Raw genomic sequence first — 21,007 nt, forward strand, 5'->3', positions numbered from 1 at the left:
TAAGTATTTCATAAATTTTTTGTTTTTACTAAGTGAGATGTGTAGAGGCAGAAACAGACTCCCACATGTGCCCCTACAGGGATCCACCTGGCAAGCCCCCTATCAGGTGATGCTCTCTGCCCATCTGGGCTGCTGCTCCATCGCTTGGCAACAAGCTATTTTAGCACTGGAGGCAAGGCCATGGAGCCATCTGGAGCCAACCGGAGCCAACTTTGCTCAAACCCTTTGAGCCATGACTGTGGGAGGGGAAGAGAGAAAGAAGATGGGGGAAAGGGTGGCAAAGCGGATGGTCGCCCCTCCTGTGTCTACTGACTAGGAATCGAACCTGGGAATTCCACATATCCAGCCAATGCTCTAGCACAGAGCCATAAAATATTTACTGAGGTTTTAATTAAAGGCTTTTATCCTAAGTCAGTTTGTATTCTAATAAAGTAGCTATACAAATAGAAGTTAGCAGTCAACTAGAAATTGAAATGTAGGATTTAGGTGTTTGTGAATTTTAGATGTGCACATCTTTTTTATTGCATTGAGGAAAAATTCTTTTCTTTTAATTTTTAGGAAAAAGTCCCAGAAGTGGGATGAAATGAACATCCTAGCAACGTATCATCCAGCAGACAAAGACTATGGTTTAATGAAAATAGATGAACCAAGCACTCCATACCATAGGTAATGTTTTGTAGACATCAGTTCTTTTTTGACTTGTTTACATTTTGCATTTGATATGAACTTCTGGAGAATGGCTGATTTGAATTTTTTTATATTTGTTATTGGAGCACTAATTAATAACCCAACTGCGTGTTTTTGTGTAGTAATATGATTAATATATAACTTTAAAATCATGGGATTATTTTGTACAGTATATTTTTAGTAGTGTTTATTGTGTCTCAGTGATTTCTAGCTGCTAATCTATTTATAAGAAGGAAGATGAGGCCTGACCTCTGGTGGCGCAGTGGATAATGCGTCAACCTGGAAATGCTGAGGTCGCCGGTTCGAAACCCTGGGCTTGCCTGGTCAAGGCACATATGGGAGTTGATGCTTCCAGCTCCTCCCCCCTTCTCTCTCTCTGTCTCTCTCTCCTCTCTCTCTCTCGCCCTCTCTCTCTCCTCTCTAAAAAAAAAAAAAAAAAAATGAATAAATAATAAAAAAAATTTTTTTTTTTTTAAAAAAAAGAAGGAAGATGAGGATTGGGCTTGTTAGCTTCTGAAATAATAATCAGGGCATACTCAGTCTTTTTCCAGAAAATGATAACTTCATAGATGGTAACTATTTTTTAACGCATTCAAAAACAAGTGGTTATGCCCTAGCTGGTGTGGTGACACAGTGGATAGAATTTCATTCTGGAGCACTGAGGTCGCTGGTTCAACCCCAAGGATGCCTGTTCAAGTCTTAGTTAGGGCACAAACATGTGAGAAGCAATCAGTGGGTACACAACTAAGTGGCACAACAAGTTGATGCTTTCTCTCCCCCCCTCCTCTCCCTTTCCTCTCTCCTCCCCTCTCCTCTCCTCCCTTCTCTCTCTCTTTCTCTTCCTTCCTCTCTCTCAAGTCAATGGGGGGGAAAGTGGTCATTACTACTGTTGGATGTCCTTATTTTTGAACTTATGTAATATTGTAATTTGGATAATTGCATTGTGATTATTGGCAATTTTGAGTCTTCTAGAATTTTTAAAATAAATTTTAAAATAATAATAATGTGTGGTGATGGTTAGTATAAAGACAAAAATAATGTACCAATAACCATTTTGAGAAGATGGAATTTTAACACATTGTTGACCGGCAGGCAATTTTACGCAGAAGTTATCTCATGTCGCTGGCTATTTTTTCACAACTGAGTATGAAAGTGAAGCAACCTAAATAAACTTCAGTATACTTGGTTTATATCAACAAACTGAGAAACTTCTTTAAATCGGTATTGGTAACTTTCATCTAAGGTACAGTTTTAGTAGATTTTTTGTAAAATCGTTCCATTTGGTGGTGGTATAAATTGGTTTGAGAAACAACTAAATCAGAAAAATCATCACTAAAACCTAATTTTGTCACTTCGCTGATGCTCCCTGGATCACTGAGGTTGGCAGTTACACCCGAAATATTTGAATAATCCTCCAAAGTTGGTGTAATATCATTTTCAATCCTCTCTTGTTCAAAATCACTTTCACTATCAGATCTTACTACATTTCTTTTTTGTCGTTTTTTTTTTGTTCGTTTTTGTTTTTGTTTTTGGGCAATAGTCTTTAATTCTAGCTTGCACCCGGCGGGCAAGTAAAAACACACACTGGGCTCCAAAACCCACTCACATTCAGTGCTCACAAAGCCACTGACTTATCCGAGTTTCCTAGAATCAAAGGTTTCTAGCTCACCAGCCTTATTCTCCTCAGTTCCCCATCTCCTTCCTTATCCCAGATACAAACTCTGCACAAACTGGCGGCTCACTCAGCACTCCGCCATCTTGGCTGCTTCTCCTGGCCACATGGCCTCTTTCTGCTCTCTGCTCTGCTCTCTCTGCTCTCTCATGCTAATCATCCCAGGAACCAAGAGCACAAGCTCCCGTTCTGCCCCCATTTTATAGTGTAGATTCAAAACCTTTAATCCAATATACAAAATAGGGAAGTCTGTAATACAGTCACTTCTCTGAGGCATGATTGGATTGTACCACCCCACATCAGGGTGGGAAAGGCTTAATCCCAAAACCAAGCCCCATGCCCACAGAGACACACATTAATATCACCTGGGCGACAACTTCCATGTGGGCAGCGCCACCTTTAACAAAGTGAGCATAATACATTTTATCTGCCCAACACTTACTTTCTTGCAGTTCTAGAGACCAAGTCCTAAATCAGTATCATGGAGTTCGAATCATAGTGTCCACAGGGCTGTGCTCCTTCCAAAGGCTCTAGGAAAGAAACCCACCCTTGCTTCTTCCAGATTCTAGTGTCTGCTGGCAATCCTTAGCTTGTGGCCACATCACTCCAATTTCAGCATCTATCTTCATATCATATTCTTTTCTTTGTCTGTCTGTATTCAAATCTCCCTCTTCCTCCTTTGTATAAGAATATATGTCTCTTTTTTGTCATTTTTGGTGGTCTAATATCCAACTCATCACTGTCTTCTCATAAACTATTAGTTTCTACATCACTACAATATATTTCAAAATCACTCGGAGCCCTGGCTGGTTGGCTCAGCGGTAGAGCGTCAGCCTAGCGTGCGGAGGACCCGGGTTCGATTCCTGGCCAGGGCACACAAGAGAAGCGCCCATTTGCTTCTCCACCCCTCCGCCGCGCCTTCCTCTCTGTCTCTCTCTTCCCCTCCTGCAGCCGGGGCTCCATTGGAGCAGAGATGGCCCGGGCGCTGGGGATGGCTCTGTGGCCTCTGCCCCAGGCGCTAGAGTGGCTCTGGTCGCAACATGGCGACGCCCAGGATGGGCAGAGCATCGCTCCCTGGTGGGCAGAGCGTCGCCCCTGGTGGGCGTGCCGGGTGGATCCCGGTCGGGCGCATGCGGGAGTCTGTCTGACTGTCTCTCCCTGTTTCCAGCTTTAGAAAAAAAAAAAAGAAAAAAAAAATCACTCGGACAATCAGATAAAGTGTCTGCATATAATTCATTGAAAAGTTCTTCACCTTCACAATTCGTTATGCTTGAAACTTTTGTAATACTATAATTGCTCTAAAACCTAAATATCAAGAAAATAAACTGAACACGATGAAGAAGATTTTACAATATCCTTGATATGTATGTTCAAACTGTGAGCGGCTAGAAGACAGTCCAAGTTTAGACGACTGGACACTGTGATTGTTTTTGTTTACGTACCTTCGATTTTGCGGTCTCCCGCCTGGAGGAGTGGGAAGAAAAGGAGTCCGCAGGAGAACATAGAACTGTGTGCTGTTTTTCGAACTTCGACCCTCAGGGCAAAGAGTCACAAATACAATAATCCTGTATTACCCTGAGTTTCAAAAATTGAAATAGCTAATGCAAGTGCAAACACGAGTTACCTCGGGAGTGGTCAACAATGTGTTAAAATAAGTAGAAATACCAAATTCAGATCATGCCTTAACTTGAATTGATAAAAATTTTCAGGACTGAAATATTTTGTCTTGAAAGTAAGACATCATAAATCCAGAAGTTACTCTTATTATAGTTAAGAAATTGTTTTTTATACACATTTCAAAATTTATTAACTTTCTTAAACAGTTGCAATCTATACATCTTAAAAATTAACAATTTCCTTATTGAATTTATTAGCGTGACATTGGTTAATAAAATTATACAGGTTTCAGTTATACAATTCTATAATACATCATCTGTGTATTGCTTTGGGTGTTCACCATCCCAGTCAAATCTCCCTTCACCATCTATCCTTCCTCTACCCTCTTCTACCTCCCCCCTCCCCCCTTCCCCCTTTCCCTCCTGCAATCCTGACACTGTTCTCTGGGTCTCTAAGGTTTTTTTTTCTTTCTTAATCCCTTCACCTTTTAATTTTAAGTGATTGGATGAGAATTCTGGAAGATACGTTGAAATAACTTGATAATAGCAAAAACAGTAAAAACAAGAATAAACATGTCAAGGGTAGAGAGAAATAGTGAAATAGGAAGTACAGATCCTGAAACTAATGCTAATAAATTTGAGGGAAGAAATGGACATATCATTTATGAAAAGTTTATATTCTTTTCTCCTAATTACAGATATATACTTGAAAATGTATCTTAAAACTTTTATTTGTACCAGAAGCAAAAGTCAGGGTCTTCTTCCTTTTCTTTTTTTTTCTTCTTTTTTTTCTGTATTCTTCTGAAGCTGGAAACGGGAAGAGACAGTCAGACAGACTCCCACATGCGCCCGACCTGGATCCACCCGTCACGCCCACCAGGGAGCCGCTCTGCCCACCAGGGGGCGATGCTCTGCCCCTCCGGGGCGTCACTCGGTTGCGACGCCCTGGGGCAGAGGCCAAGGAGCTGTCCCCAGTGCCCGGGCCATCTTTGCTCCAATGGAGCCTCGGCTGCGGGAGGGGAAGAGAGAGACAGAGAGGAAGGAGAGGGGGAGGGGTGGAGAAGCAGATGGGCGCTTCTCCTTTGTGCCCTGGCCGGGAATCGAACCCGGGACCCCTTGCACGCCAGGCCGACGCTCTACCACTGAGCCAACCGGCCAGGGCCTTCATCCTTTTCAATAAAAATAGTAGACTATTTTGTAATTACCAATTTGTGCTTCTTAATCCCTTAACCACTTTCACAGGGATGTAAAATACAACATAGGGAATGTAGTTGATATATATGGTGCCAGATGGGCACTGGTAATATTGGGGGGAACATTTTGTAAAGTATATGAATATCTAACCACTATGCTGCACACCTGAAACTAATACAAAATAATACTGAAAGTAAACTGTAATTGAAGAATTAAAAATTAAAATAAAGTTAGTTGATATCCCTTACTTATCTGTGTTGGTTAGAGATAGCTATCCTGAAAGAATTTAGATCAAACATGAGTCAAAAAATGTAGTTATTATTTTTAGGCTTTACATTTAAAATATAATAAATCAGAATGGTAGGTATATATTTGCTGCTGCTTTTTTTCTCTCTTTTCCTTACCCATATTCTTCTTCTGAGAGTCTTTAAAGTTATTTGGTCCCTAACTGATTGAAGCTATATACATGTATGTACTCAACTTTATCAGTTTAGTGCTCAGTTTACCAGCTTTTTTTTTTTTTTGGAAGAGGTTTTCTTGTTTTTTTCCCAAAAAATACGCTTTTTATAGAAAGATCAAGTTATACTACCTAAGAATCTCACATGCTAGTATAACAAAAAGTTAATTGCTTTTATGTATATACGGGATGGGGCAAAGGTAAGTTTATAGTTGTTCATATGCAAAACAATACAAGAATAAATCATGTGTTTTGCATACTCACAACTGTAAATCTACTTTTGTTCTACCCTACTCACAAAATTTAAGAGATAATTTATAGCTTCAAATTCATTTTTGAAATATCCCCTAATTCTTATGAGCAGTATATATGTGTGTGCTTCTATAATGTATATATGTGTGCATGTATGTATATGTGTGTGTGCATATGTGTATACATATATATACACACATGCACACATATATACCAACATATAATTCCTCTTTGTAACATAAACTAAAATTTTCTATAGAATAATTCTATAAATTGATAGATTATTTTATCCTACTCTGATTAATTATATCCAGTAATGTAAATGAATTTATTTCAGATTCCCTTGGGGAAAAAAGCATCATCTAAAACTAGAGCACTTAACTTTAACTTGCCTTCTTAATAAACCAAGAAAGGTATAAACCAGCACTTTATATATATATATAGCCAAACAATGCTTTATACACTTTTCGGTGGCTTAAGTAGTAAAGATGCCCATTTTTACAATTTAGTGTAGGGAGCAGGTTTTTCATTAGAAGGTAGATTGGGAAAGCTAAATAACTTTTAAACTTCCTGAATTAGGTCTTTAGGATCCAGTTTTGTTATTTTAGCTAAACTTAGGTCGCATAGATCCTCTATCACATCTTTAGGTTGATGTACCAATACATATTCTAAAACCAGACAGTGAGCATGTTTTGTTGTTGTGTTTGTTTTTGCATTATTTGCAAAACTCCCTACTGTTATTTACTCCTCCCTACTGGATGGAATAATTGAAGTATTTTTTTCAGATAATTTGACTTTTCAATATCTTCATGGTTGTAGTAGTGTTACTTTTAAATATTTGCATTGAACTGCAACTAATATTAAACTTTAAAGATGACAACAGAACTCTAAATGTTGATATTTTAAGTAAGTCAACAGAATTATGCTTAGCTTGTTTTTCTGCTTGAAAAATTATAGTTATTTAATATGATCTGTTTGCTGTCCTAGTATGGTAGCTGATGATGAAGGTGCATTGAGTGATTCAGAAACCACTGAAGCCCTGACCCCAGATATGTTAGCTAAGAAGTAAGTACTGATGATTATAAAGCCTTTTCACTTACACTGTTTTTAATTATGCAGAGTTAAAGGCATCTTACTTTCCTTTACTTGTACAAATGTAAATAAAAAGTATGTGCTAAGTTATCTGGATATTTATAACAAACTTTATAATCTTGATTTTTTTATTAAAATCAAGGTATGCAAGTGGCAGAAAGATTTGATACCAGAGCCTAATACACAGATTGTGGGTTTTATTGTTTTGTTTTGTTTTGTTTTGTTTTGTTTTACTATCCTGCCTCCTGGGTTTTAAAGTAGAAAGTAAGAAGGGCAAAAATAAGTTAATTCCTAAACAAAAGCTCTTTTTCTTTGCTGTTCATTGATATGTCACCCTCCACTCTCCTTGTTTATTATTTCTGCACCCATGCCCAGTCTCTTTTTATTTTCCTCATTAGGTTATAGCTAGTATATGAATGAACTTTAGATATTTTTATGAGACACAGAAGTTGAAGAAGTTACTGGGCTAATAATCTAAGAATATCACACTGTTGATTTCTGTGTAAATGATTATTTAGATTAGCTGCTGCTGAAGGCTCGGAGCCAAAGTATCGGGTTCATGAACAAGAAAGCAGTGGAGATGAAGAAAGCGACCTCTCACCTGAAGAACAAGGTGGTTTATTTCCTTTTCTGCTTTCAGCATTATGCTAATAATTGTTCTAAAATAAGCCTGACCAGGTGGTGGCGCAGTGGATAGAGCGTCGGACTGGGATGCAGAGGACCCAGGTTCGAGACCCCGAGGTTGCCAGCTTGAGCGCGGGCTCATCTGGTTTGAGCAAAAATTCACCAGCTTGGACCCAAGGTCACTGGCTCAAGCAAGGGGTTACTCGGTCCGCTGAAGGCCCATGGTCAAGGCACATATGAGAAAGCAATCAATGAACAACTAAGGTGTCGCAATGCACAACGAAAAACTAATGATTGATGCTTCTCATCTCTCTGTTCCTGTCTGTCTGTCCCTATCCCTCACTCTGTCTCTCTCTCTGTCTCTGTAGAAAATAAAATAAAATCCATGATGCCTGACCAGGCAGTGGTGCAATAGATAGCGCGTCAGACTGGGATGCAGAGGACCCAGGTTCGAGACCCCAAGGTAGCCAGCTTGAGCCACGGGCTCACCAGCTTGGGGCGGGGGGTGTCATTGGCTTGAGTGGCTTGAGTGTGGGATCGTAGACATGACCCTAGGGTCACTGACTTGAGCAAGGGGTCACTCGCTCTGCGGGAGCCCCCCAGTCAAGGCACATATGAGAAAGCAATCAATGATCAATTAAGGTGACACAATGAAGAATTTATGCTTCTCATCTCTTCTTTCCTGTCTGTCTGTCCATATCTTTCCCTCTCTCTGTCTCTATCACTTAAAAAATAAAAACATTATTTGGAAGTCTTTAAAATGGTTTTCCTTTTTGGAAAGTGGATGGTGAGCCTGACCAAGCAGTGGCGCAGTGGATAGAGCCTCAAACTGGGATGCAGAGGACCCAGTTTCCAAACCCTGAGGTTGCTGGCTTGAGCGTGGGCTCATGCAGCTTGAGCATGGGCTCACCAGCTTGAGCGAGGGGTCGCTGGCTTGAGCCAAAGTTCGCTGGCTTGAAGTCCAAGGTCGCTGGCTTGAGCAGGGGGTCACTCGCTCTGCTATAGCCCTCTCATCAAGGCACATATAAGAAAGCAATCACTGAACAACTGAGGAGCTGCAATGAAGAATTGATGCTTCTCATCTGTCCCTGTCTGTTCCTATCTATCCCTCTCTCTGATTCTCTCTCTGTTGCTATGAAAGAAAGGAAGGAAGGAAGGAGGGAGGGAGGGAGGGAGAGAGAGAGAGAGTCAGAGAGAGAGAGAAAGAAAGGAAAGAAAGAAAGGAAAGGAAAGAGAAAGAAAGAAAGAAAGAAAAAGAAAGAAAAAGAAAGAAAGAAAGAAAGAAAGAAAGAAAGAAAGAAAGAAAGAAAGAAAGAAAGAAAGAAAGAAAGAAAGAAAGAAAGAAAGAAAGAAAGAAAAAGAAAAAGAGAAAAAGAAAGAAAGAAAAAGAAAGGTGGTGAGAGATTAGGGAGCAACATTTTCAAATTCATATTCTACTTGTATGGGTTTATTGTTTTTTGTTGTTTGGGTGTTTGGTTTTTTTGTTTTTTTAGATTTTATTCATTTTAGAGAGAGGAGAGAGAGAGAAGGGGGGAGGAGCAGGAAGCATCAACTCCCATATGTGTCTTGACCAGGCATGTCCAGGGTTTCGAACCTACAACTTCATCGTTCCGGGTCAGTGCTTTACCCACTATGCCACCACAGGTCAGACTTACTTTTTTTATTCATTGTAAGGAGGCAAGGCAAAGATAGACTCTCACATGCACCCCGACTGGGACCCACCCGGCAAGCCAAACCCACTAGGGGGCAATTCTCTGCCCATCTGGGGCTTTGCTCCGTTGTTCAGCAACCGAGCTCTTAGCCCCTGAGGCAGAGGCTATGGAGCCATCCTCAGCACCCAGTGCCATCTTGCTCCAGTCAAGCCGTGGCTGCAGGAGGAGAATAGAGAGAGAAGCGAGAAGGAGACGGGAGTGGTGTAGCAGGTGCCCTGATGAGGAATTGAACCTGAAACATCCACACACAGGACTGACACTCTACCACTGAGCAACTAGCCAGGGCCTGTGTGGGTTTATTGTATAACAGCCTTTCCCGCATTGATTTCAAGAATTTGGGAAAATTACTATCTTGAAAATATTATTGGTGTTCTTTAGTAGAATTTTTAGTGCCTAGTAGAGTACATGCTCAGTAAATATTTATTAAATTAATGCTTTTAGAGTCATTGAGTGTTTGGATGGTTTGAAAGTGACTGGAAATAAAAGCTAATATCCCAGTTACTTGTGATTTTTCTATTTTAAGTCATTGGTGAAACTTAATGATCCAGGATAGTCAGACATAGTGTGAAGATTTTTATTAGGTTTCATCGAACAAAAGGAATGGTAGTGTCTTAGGAAAGGAGATAAAGCTAGCCTCTCAACCAGGATGGAAAAGGCTACTGTATTGTATGTAGCCCATATAGCACATAACACTTTTAGGGCATTGCTACCTAAAGATTGTTTCTGTTTTTAAAAGTAACAGTGGTTTATCTATGGAGGTAAGGCAAGAAAGAAGATATTTCACCTTGTTGCTTTTATACTTTTGAACCATGTGAATGAATGTATAATCTTTCTAAGAATTAAAAATTCTTTCTTTTATTTTTAACTTTATAAAAGGAGAAAAAAACTAAGCCTATGTCCAGAGACAAAAGATGTAAAAACGCAAACACACACGCACTCAGAAAAAGAAAAGGAGAGTAGTAGTGTACTTGAAGCTTGGCAATGTGGAGACTTACCTATATTCTATTGTAAAAGAAGTTCAGAGACTTCAGAACTAAGATTCCAAATATTTGCTAGTTAAATGTCAGTATCTTTGTCATATGTAGCTGCTAAGGTATAATTTGCTAGTCCATACTCTCATCTTTAGAATATAGCTTATTCAACAGTTATGATGGTCTGAGCTTAATTATGAAAGAGAAATTTTACGTAAAAGCATAATCTCAAGTTGTATTATATTATTATATCTCTTCTACCCTTAGTGACTTCCTGACTTTATTTTCCCGAAGTATACTCCAAAAGGCCCTTGAAAAAAGATTTCAATTGGAAATTGTTTCTTCATTATTCTCTAAAACTATACTCTATTGAGAACAGGGAATTGATTTATTGACAATTTTCATTAAGGGTTTTTTTCTCAAATTGTACTGCTGAACATTAGCCAGCAGGGGGAACCATTGACTAGTTGCAATTTCATATATCATTTCCCACTAGTAGAGTTACTGATGCATATATGCCTATTGCATTTAAACAAATTACATGTCCGAAAATCCTTGTTTATTGACAAATAATTAGAAAAAAATTGTCTTGTAACTGATAGCATAACAATTAAGCTATTGACTATGGAGTCAGACAGATCTAAGTTTGTATTCCAGGTATGTCACTTGCCTAATTTGCTTAATTTCTATGAGCCTCCATTTTCTCATTTCTAATTTAGAAACTATAAAAATATTTAGTGTCAGCCCTGGCTGGTTGGCTCAGTGGTAAAGTGTCAGCCTGGCCTATGGAAGTCCTAGGTTCGTTTCCCAGCCAGAGCACACAGGAGAAGCGCCCATCTGCTTTTCCACCCTTCCCCCTCTCCTTTATCTCTCTCTTCCCCTCCTGCAGCCAAGGCTCCTTTGGAGCAAAGTTGGCCCAAGCGCTGAGTTTGGCTCCATGACTTCTGCCTCAGGCGCTAGAATGGCTCCGGTTGCAATGGAGCAACGCCCCAGATGGGCAGAGCATCGCCCCCTAGTGGGCATGCTGGGTGGATCCTGGTCGAGTGCATGTGGGAGTCTCTCTGCCTCCCTGCTTCTCACTTCAGGGGGGGAGAATATATATATAAATATATATATATTATATGTATATATAGTATAACTGCTCAGTAAATATTAAGTTTAAGAACTTAAAATAATTGGTATATCATTATGTTATTTTGTAGAATAGTAAAGAAAGTATGAAAAGGATAATTCACTTGTCTAGTCCACTTGGTTAATTATTATTACAGCTAAACGTGAAACCTGAATGTCCCGTACTATTTGCATTGTGTTGCTCTGCTGTACAAGAATTATAAATAAAATGAATATATTCAAAGAAGATTGAGTTGACAGCTTTCTATATTGTTAGCTACTAACTTGTGTTAGCAGCTTTCTATGAAATGGGTACATTGTATGTTTTTAAATTATATAATAAATACTTAGTATTCCAAAATTGGAATATATCTGTAACAAGCAAAACCAAGTTTAGTATCTCTTAGAATTGAAAAGAAGTAATTTTTTTAGACTATAAATATAATTCACAAAAATTAAATACTATAATACCTACTGCTAGGAACAAGAAATTACAAATTAAAGGTGTCATAGTACCTTTCTTTCCTTTCAGATCAACAAAGATTAAAAAGAACAGTATATCTTTTGGTGTGCAAGTGGAGAAATAAGGGATTCATATACTATTGGTGGGCATGTAAAATGGTGTGGCTTTTCTGGAGTACAGTATGGAATGTATTTGATGTACTAATTCTTTTCCCAGGGTTTATTCTAATGTTTTAAAAATATATTTAACCAAGTCTCAATTAATATACATGTCTGCATAAAATCACCAAAATTAAAATTTCACAAATGTGAGTACTCACCTTTACGATATGTGATATGTTTTATTTCATTGTTTTCATTTTTTTTTTTTAATGCTAGCTTTGATTCACTAAAGAGCCATGAGCCATAGTTTGGAATAAAATGCTAAGTATTGAGAAAATAGTGGAACAAATACACAAATGTATGTGTATTACATCATAATAACTTAGAAAGTATAAAGGGGGAGATCAGGACTCTTTGATCAAGAACAAGGGATAAAGTTACACCTCATACTTTATAACCATTTAAAAATTATATAAATTTTCTGTGTACCTGGCAGAATTTTACTTACATACTTTATTATCTAAACCAGGGGTAGCCAACCTTTTTATACCTACCGCCCACTTTTGTATCTCTGTTAGTAGTAAAATTTTCTAACCGTCCACTGGTTCCACAGTAATGGTGATTTATAAAATAGGGAAGTAACTTTACTTTATAAAATTTATAAAGCAGAGTTACAGCAAGTTAAAGCATATAATAATAATTACTTACCAAGTACTTTATGTCGAATTTTCGCTGTTTGGCAGAATAAATCTTTATAAAACAACTTACTATAGTTAAATCTATCTTTTTATTTATACTTTGGTTGCTCCGCTACTGCCCACCGTAAAAGCTGGAACACCCACTAGTGGGTGGTAGGGACCAGGTTGACTACCACTGATCTAAACTATTGTCTAAACTCGGCATCATTTTAAGATTAAAGTAAAGGTTGCTGTTACAGTTCTATTAGACACTAGGCTTCCATGGGTAAACTGGTACATTATGGTCATCCTAATGGAAAAAAAAAAAACAGCAAATACAACAATATATGATTGTTTTTTATAAAAAATACATTTTTGGAAAGTATAGAGTCATAAAATATTAATGTTAATTTCTGACTAAGGAAATTAAAAGGTTTTTTGTTTTTGTTTCTCCCATGAAATTGTTACTATGTAATGAGAAAAGGTTATTTTTTAGTAAATTTATCTGGTATTGGAGGCCATTAGGATCTTTTATTGTTTTGTTTTTTATATTGTACATCATCTGAATATTTAAAGGCATAACTAAAAAGTTAATCATGAGGACTTGGTTTTTTAATAGTCTTTTTTTTTTTTAATTTCACTCCTCTTTACAATACGGTACTCTGAAAGAGTAAAACAAATTACAAAAGTTGTCTATAACCAGAGAAGACGAAAGATGCCTTGCAAGATCTTCAAGGGATGCCGAAAGGGATGTTGGTCTCAGAACTTTTCCTGAAAAGTGGTTGATGAGTGGTGATGTGAACTGTAAATACATGTTTTTAAAACATAAGTATACACAATGATACAAACTTGGAATTTGAGGACATTGAGAAAGTACTTTGAATGTGAGAGATTTCTATCTCTCTATGCCTTTTTGGCATTAAAATATTTTTATGAATACTATAATAAAACTGTGGTGATTGAGTTGTAGCACTCTCTTGTTTGACAGACTAAGGAGTTGGCTATTTTATATCAACCCCCTTTTATGATTTTTAATTTACTGGCCTTAGAAATTTTAAAATCTTAGAATTATTTCTTCATAAACAAATGATCTTTAAAAGATCTATTAATTAAATATGATCAGCTATGTTTATTTGCTGTTAATGTTTCTATGGTGAAGAATATAATGAAAGAATATTGCAGAATTACTTCACTATTAATAACAGGTTTTTCTTAGAATTACTCTGGGAATGAGGTTGTATTTTTACCCAGGATTGTTGAAATCTAAATCATGGCAATTTCTTAATGAATAATAAGAATTTTTTTTAATTTATTGATTTTAGAGCAATACGAAGAGGGAGGGAGAGAGTAAGGGAAGGAGAAACACTGATCTATCCTGTATGTGCCCTGACAGAAGATCAAACCGGCAAACTTTGCATATCAGGAGGATGCTCTAAGCAACAGATCTATCTGGCCATGATTTATAAGGATGTTTTAAGGAATTTTTATTAATTATAAAAATAGAGAACTTGAAAATATTAAAATTATCCTGTACTTTCTTGACCCAGAATTAACCACTGTTAATTATTGTGTTTTTCTTTGTGTGTTTGCATGTACATATATGCAAGCTTTGTATATAATATTTGTACATAATACTTATGAAGTTCTATTCAGACTATTGATATTCACACACATACACAGTATTACAGCTTACTTTTTTTCCCCATTCAGTATCTTTAAATTCTCTTCACAAATAGAATTAGTAATGGCTTTAATCCTATATTTCAATCAAAATGTACTTGAACCATATAAAGCAGAGGTTGACAAACTTTTTCTGGAAAGGGCTAGAGAGTAAATATTTTTGGTTTGTGGGCCACGTGGTTTCTATTGAAACTAGTCAACTCTATCTTTGCGCACAAAAGCAACCTTAAGCATTACAAAAACAAGTGGTCATGACTGTGTTCCAATAATACTTACCAACAGACCCAGGCTATCATTTGCCAGTCGTTGTGCTAAAGACTTCCTAAGCATTTTTCTTTTTTTTTTTTTCATAGAAAAAAAGCGACAGTTTGAAATGAAAAGGAAGCTTCACTACAATGAAGGACTGAATATTAAATTAGCTAGACAATTAATCTCAAAAGACCTACATGATGATGAGGAAGATGAAGAAATGTCAGACACTGCAGCTGGAGAAAGTATGAATATGGAAGAATCAAATCAAGGTGAGATGTTTCAGAAATATCTCGAGAGTCTTGTGATCCGTTGTGCGTACATAATATACCTTTTTTGCCTTACACTTTTGAAGAACCTCAGAGTATTTTACTGGCATTCAATTATGCCAGAAGTTTCTAAAATTTAAACCCCTGTGGCCAATTTCAGAATAATAAGATTTTTATGCCCAGAGTAGATTTAAGACAACATATAATATGGCTGTGTGTTTTTGTTTACTTTATTTTAAGCAATGATGTTTGCCTTCATATTAAGCTATTTTTGTTTTTAATGTTTTAGATCTGTCAATCTAAGTTAAGGTTTAAACTTTTTTAAAGAAACATATTTTTGCCCTGGCAGGTTGACTCAATGGTAGTGTCAGCCCAGCATGTGGATGTCCTGGGTTCAATTCCCAGTCAGGGCACACAGCTTCTTCACCCATCCCCCTTCTCTCTCTCTTTCTCTCTCTCTTTCTCTCTCTCGCTCTCTTTTTCTCTTCCCCTCCCGCTGCCATGGCTCGATTGGTTTGTGCACATCAGCCCCATGTGCTAAGGATGGCTCCTTGGAGCCTCCACCTCAGGCACTAAAAATAGCTCGGTTGCAAACATGGTCCCAGATGGGCAGAGCATCAGCCCCAAATGGGGGATTGCCAGATGGATCCCAGTTGGGGTACATGTGGGAGGCTATCTCCCCTCTCATTTGGAAAAGAAGAAAAAAAAAACATGTAATATGTAAGATTAAAATCCCTTTGGATACAAAGTATATTACATATCTTTCCAATGTTGATTATCAGGTTTTCTGATTATTTTTTTTCTTTTTTTTAATTAGAGGAGAGGAGGGGAGATAGTGAGGCAAACTCTTGCCTGCATCCTGACTGGGATCTACCCAGCAACCCCATCTGGAACTGATGCTTGAATACCAAGCTATTTTTAGCACCTGTGGCTGATGTGCTCCAACAGAGCTATTCTCAGCACTCAGGGCCACGCTCAAACCGATAGAGCCACTAGCTGCAGGAGTGGAAGAGAGCGAGAAAGGGGCAGGGGGGAGCAGATGTTTGCTGCTTCTGTGTACCCTGACCAGGAATCAAACCTGGAATGTCTGTACGCCAGGCCGATACTATATCCACTGGGCCACCGGCCAGGGCTTGTTTTGTTTTTTTTTAATCTCAGACAATCTGTCCCTGCAGCCTACCAACTCTTGATTAGTTACAGGAAAAAGATTTTTTAAATTTATTTATTTTTAATAAACTGTTATTTTGGTATTCAGTGAAGGTGAATCTTCTATATCACTAATGCAGATGTTGTGCCTGTTTACCTACTCTTTGTACTTGCAAATGGATGTGTTTCAGTGGAGTTGTAACTTCTTGTTGTGCCTGGGATGGCTAAGTCTTAGGAAAATAAGTAATTATATTATTGTTTTGGTTAGCATATACGAAATATGAGTGATTCTGTGATAGAACTTGATGATTGTGTCTCATTATAATAAAAATATTATTGTATGGATTTTTGTTACTTCATTTTAGCCCTCCATACAGTTTGCTTTATACAGCAGCTTATTTCCATTTTATACACTATACTCTATTTAGTTTATATTTAACTTTTTTTTTAAGTGAGAGGAGGGGAGATAGACTCCCGCATGCGCCCCGACCAGAATCCATCTCTGCCCATCTGAGGCCATGCTTGGCAACTGAGCTGTTTTTAGTGCCTGAGGCAGAAGCTCCACAGAGCCATCCTCAGCACCTGCGGGCCACCTCACTTGAACCAATAGAGCCATGGCTGTGAGAGGGGAAGAGAGAGAGGAGGGATGAGGAGGAGTGGAGAAATAGATGGTCGCTTCTCCTGTGTGCCCTTATCAAGAGTCAAACCCAGACATCCACACGCCGGGCTGATGCTCTTCCACAGAGCTGGCCAGGGCCAGTTTATATTTCACTTTAACTTTATTTTGACTAATATGTCTCTTTTTATTTATTATCCATTTTTAGTTGCCCTATATTCTAATTGGTCTTTGTTTTCTATTTACATACATATATATATATATATATGGGATTTATTTTTATGTCTTCAAAATGAATGTTTCTTTGGTTATAAGTTTTCATCAGTTTCCATTCAGACTTTCACTATCAATTCTTAATGATTTTGGCCAAGGACTGGGAATACTTCCTTTATTTGCCACTGGGAATTTGCACAGCAATACTGTGCCAAAGGTTAAAGGGATTTCTTTTTTTAAACCACAGCTTTTGAAAAACAACTCTGGCCTACCGTGTATTTCTACTTGTAAGACATTAGTTTCACACATTTTGTACATAAATACCTTTTTCAGTTTAAGATTATTGTTAAAATTTGCATTAGCTCAGTGCCTGATATTTCTTCAGTGGAGATGGAGTACTCCTTACATAGGGGTCTGTTCTACTTAGCTTCATAAAGTCCACAAAGATAGACAGACAGGGCTACACAAGGCATAGGGAAGAAACTTCCTTATTTATCTTCTACCCCAGGGGTCCCCAAACTTTTTACACAGGGGGCCAATCCACTGTCCCTCAGACCGTTGGAGGGCCGGACTATAAAAAAAACTATGAACAAATTCCTATGCACACTGCACAAATCTTATTTTAAAGTAAAAAAACAAAATGGGAGCAAATACAATATTTAAAATAAAGAACAAGTAAATTTAAATCAACAAACTGACAGTATTTCAATGGGAACTATGCTCCTCTCACTGACCACCAATGAAAGAGGTGCCCCTTCCGGAAGTGCGGTGGGGGCTGGATAAATGGCCTCGGGGCCGCATGTGGCCTGCGGGCCGTAGTTTGGTGACCCCTGTTCTACCTTCTTTGGTTCTTTTTAAAAAATCTGGTTTTATGGAACCCATTACTTTTTTTTTTTTTTAATATTTATTTATTCATTTTAGAAAGGAGAAAGGGGGGGGGGAGGAGCAGAAAGCATCAACTCCCATATGTGCCTTGACCAAGCAAGCCCAGGGATTCGAACTGGCGACCTCTGTGTTTCCAGGTTGATGCTTTATCCACTGTGCCACCACAGGTCAGGCAGAACCCATTACTTTTTAAGCATTGTTCTGTTCCTCTGTCCCCTGACCTCCATTTTATTACTGTTTATTTAAAAAGAAAAGCTGCATGTTTAGACTCTAAGGAAATATTTTGGAATTTTGATACCATAAATGCAAATCTTTTTATAGCTTTGAATATTTGAGTTGTAATAAATCCAGCTATCCACTCGTGATTTTTCACAGAAATGTTTAGTCTGAAACCCATTTATCCTATCACCAAGTAGACCCTCTAGTTGTACTTTTTAGAATATTTAGGGGGTATGCAGATTCTTTCATAGCTGACTAATTTGCCTATATGATATATACTTTATTTTTTAGATCTTTATATCTGTTTATCATCAATGGCAGTGGAAGGCAGCTTTAGCTCAGGGAGTTCCAAGTTTGGCAATACATAAGAAACAACTTACGTTGATTTTTTTTTTTCTTTTGTCATTGCAGGATCTACTACAGGTGACCAACTGCAAAATAAATCACCGAGTTCATAGAAGAGATTTGTCCAGCACTGTAATTGTTGAATACAAACCCTGTTACTATATTATACTGCTTCTTGTTCTCTACAATTCATGACTCAAGTACCAAAATGTATACCAGTTATTATATGTTGCCAAGAATTAAATAACTTGAGACTAATTAGACTGAAAAGCCTAATTGATACATATATTCTTGTGCCTAGTACTTCACCACAAATACAGCATAATATAATCAGTCCAAAACTGTGTTACTTTTGTAAGAACACTGGTTAACTTGTATAAAATATTAGATAGCTTTTTATGTTTAGAGGTTAAACAATATTTGGGGAGGGGCAGGGGATCTAATTTATTTTCTTCACTTCTAAATGTAATAGTTCTTATAAAAAGATTTTTTTAATCAAAATCCAATTGGAACAACAGGCTGGTAAATACTCAGCCTGAGAAGTATTTTAACAGACACCTCAACTTGATTTATCTGTCAGATTGAAAAGTATTATAAGAGTTTATGTTGCATTTTCTGGCCTACTGCCTTTAAAATTCCTTTTGAGTTTTTTTATGTTTACAAGGAAAGGATTGAACTTTTTCTCACCAAAACTAGCTTTATTTACAAATAAGTTATCAGGCTATACTTGCACTAACGTCTGCTCTTTTTTTGTACACTTCAATTGCAGACTTCAGATCATTTTTTTAATAAATATAATTCTAATGTTATTTCAGCATTCCCTTTATATTCCTGTCCTAACCACCTGCCTTTCTTTCTTACTCCTTTCCACATATTCCCGTACAGTAATCCTTGACCTTTATAAAGGATTTTAAAGATTGTCATGACATTAGGGACTCTTCTCTCACATATTCTATCATTTGTTGCAACAATGAAAATCTTATTTTGACTATCAATGCACATTTTTCATATTTTTTTTCTAATACATAGAGAAAATGTATTTGATAGCCACAGTACTATAGACAAGAAATAAATTCAACTGCAGAAATTCTACACTGCTCTGATTTACAGCTTGCTAATTTAAATTGCTATTACTAGTTTATTGTTTCACTTAAATAGACCTTAGAAAACAACTGAGGTTTTTTGTTGTTGTTTTTTTGCATGTTGACAGAATTTAACCAGTGAATATGATGATAGTTCCTGAATGTATAGGCAGAAGTAATCCTAAACACTTTTTAATTTAAAAACTTTATTCCCTGCTTTAAGGGACTATGATAATGTATATACTATGACAAATGTACTTTATTCTTCTAACACAGTAAGATTGAGATTTTTTTTTCTCTCTGAAATAAAGTGCATTTCCTGTGTATCTTGGTTTAGTGATAGTTTCATTTTTAGGCAATTATTGTGTCTGTATTTTAATTTTTTGTTAGTACCCAGAGAATCCATTATATAAACAGACTTTTTAAGTAGTTTCTGTATATTGTATATATGAAATGGCTTTTATTGAACAGCTTATCTTCCACTTACAAGTTTATGAAAATATCAGTATGTCAGAATAAAAAGTGGGAGTATTCTGTGCTGTTAGAAGAATCTTTTTATTATTTTGAATGTCCTTTTTAAAAAATGGGATCCAGTCAAAGCACTTCTGAACTATAGGTATAGTATTCTAAATATAACATGTTAGCTAGTAAAATCACAAAATGGTGTTTATCTCTGCTTTTTGAATTTAGAATGTTGAGGTTATTCTTACCTATTGAAACCCATTTGGGGGGATTTAAGCTTATATGTGTTTGTACATATGTTCATGCACACAGACCTCTGTTTTTGGTTTTCTCATTTTGATTTCTTAGAAATTATCCACATACTTTTTATTTGTAGGAAAAGCTGCTGTAAAGTTATGACCTTTAACAACAGATTCATTTGTTGTTTTCTACAAACTATTTTTTGAAGCTTCAATAACAGGCAAACAAATTTCTCATTTTAGGAAGTGTAGACAGTTGTATCAGGGAAGTAAGATATGGCAAATAGCATGACCTGTCAGATTTTAGGTAGTTGACTGTAATTGAGTAAAAAAAATCACTTTCATTAAGTCATGAGTTCCTAATTGACATGGTATTGGACCATAAAAAATGAACCTTTATGATTCAAGTTAGATTTTCCTATGGAGAAAGTTATCTGTCAGTGTTCAGTTCTAGCCAAGGTAAATTTTATGTTCAGCTTTTTAATCAATACCACTTCCTCTGCTTAACTCCTGGTGTCATCTCTGCTGTTCATTTTTCAGTCTGAAATTCAGCAGAGATGTTCTTTAAAATATAGTAATAAAATAGTGTAAATGGATTGTTAAACTAAGAATAACTTTAAATTGAAGATTATGGTGAAGTGCCATTTTCCCTAGACTTTTATTTTGTTTATATTTTTCCCTTTAAATCGGTACACTAAACATTGTAATAAAATACAGTGATATGACAATAGCCTGTCTGTGGGTTTTACTTTTTGCTATCCAGCTATCAGGATCGGATTCCATTGGCCAAGTGTTCTGGATACCAAGAGAGGATCTTAGACTACATTTTTGGTAGGATGATTTGTTTAGTTGTGATAGAAATAATAAGGGCCTGACCTGTGGTGGTATGTTGGATAGAGCGTGGTTGACCCAGAATGATGACGCCACTGGTTTGAAACCCTGGGCTTGCGCGGTCAAGGCACGTACAACAAGCA

At 37.1% G+C, this 21,007-nt stretch overlaps 1 protein-coding gene and 1 non-coding gene across 2 annotated transcripts in view; both read left to right on the forward strand.

Moving 5' to 3' along the window:
- The window catches only part of PPP1R2 (protein phosphatase 1 regulatory inhibitor subunit 2), a 35,597-nt gene extending 14,834 nt beyond the window's left edge, over positions 1–20,763 (forward strand). Inside the window, exons 2-6 of the mRNA XM_066347231.1 lie at positions 559–666; positions 6,866–6,943; positions 7,489–7,583; positions 14,662–14,829; positions 18,317–20,763. Of these exons, the coding sequence (XP_066203328.1) occupies positions 559–666; positions 6,866–6,943; positions 7,489–7,583; positions 14,662–14,829; positions 18,317–18,363 (496 nt within the window). The 3' untranslated portion in view covers positions 18,364–20,763. The remainder of the gene's footprint in view (positions 1–558; positions 667–6,865; positions 6,944–7,488; positions 7,584–14,661; positions 14,830–18,316) is intronic.
- Positions 9,913–10,032, forward strand: LOC136380266 (U6atac minor spliceosomal RNA). The gene has a single exon (XR_010746934.1). It is a non-coding gene; the product is annotated as a U6atac minor spliceosomal RNA (small nuclear RNA).
- Positions 20,764–21,007: the final 244 nt, after the last annotated feature.

Source organism: Saccopteryx leptura, chromosome 8 (genome assembly GCF_036850995.1).
Source record: "Saccopteryx leptura isolate mSacLep1 chromosome 8, mSacLep1_pri_phased_curated, whole genome shotgun sequence".
In the NCBI taxonomy this organism is placed as follows: Eukaryota; Metazoa; Chordata; class Mammalia; order Chiroptera; family Emballonuridae; genus Saccopteryx; species Saccopteryx leptura.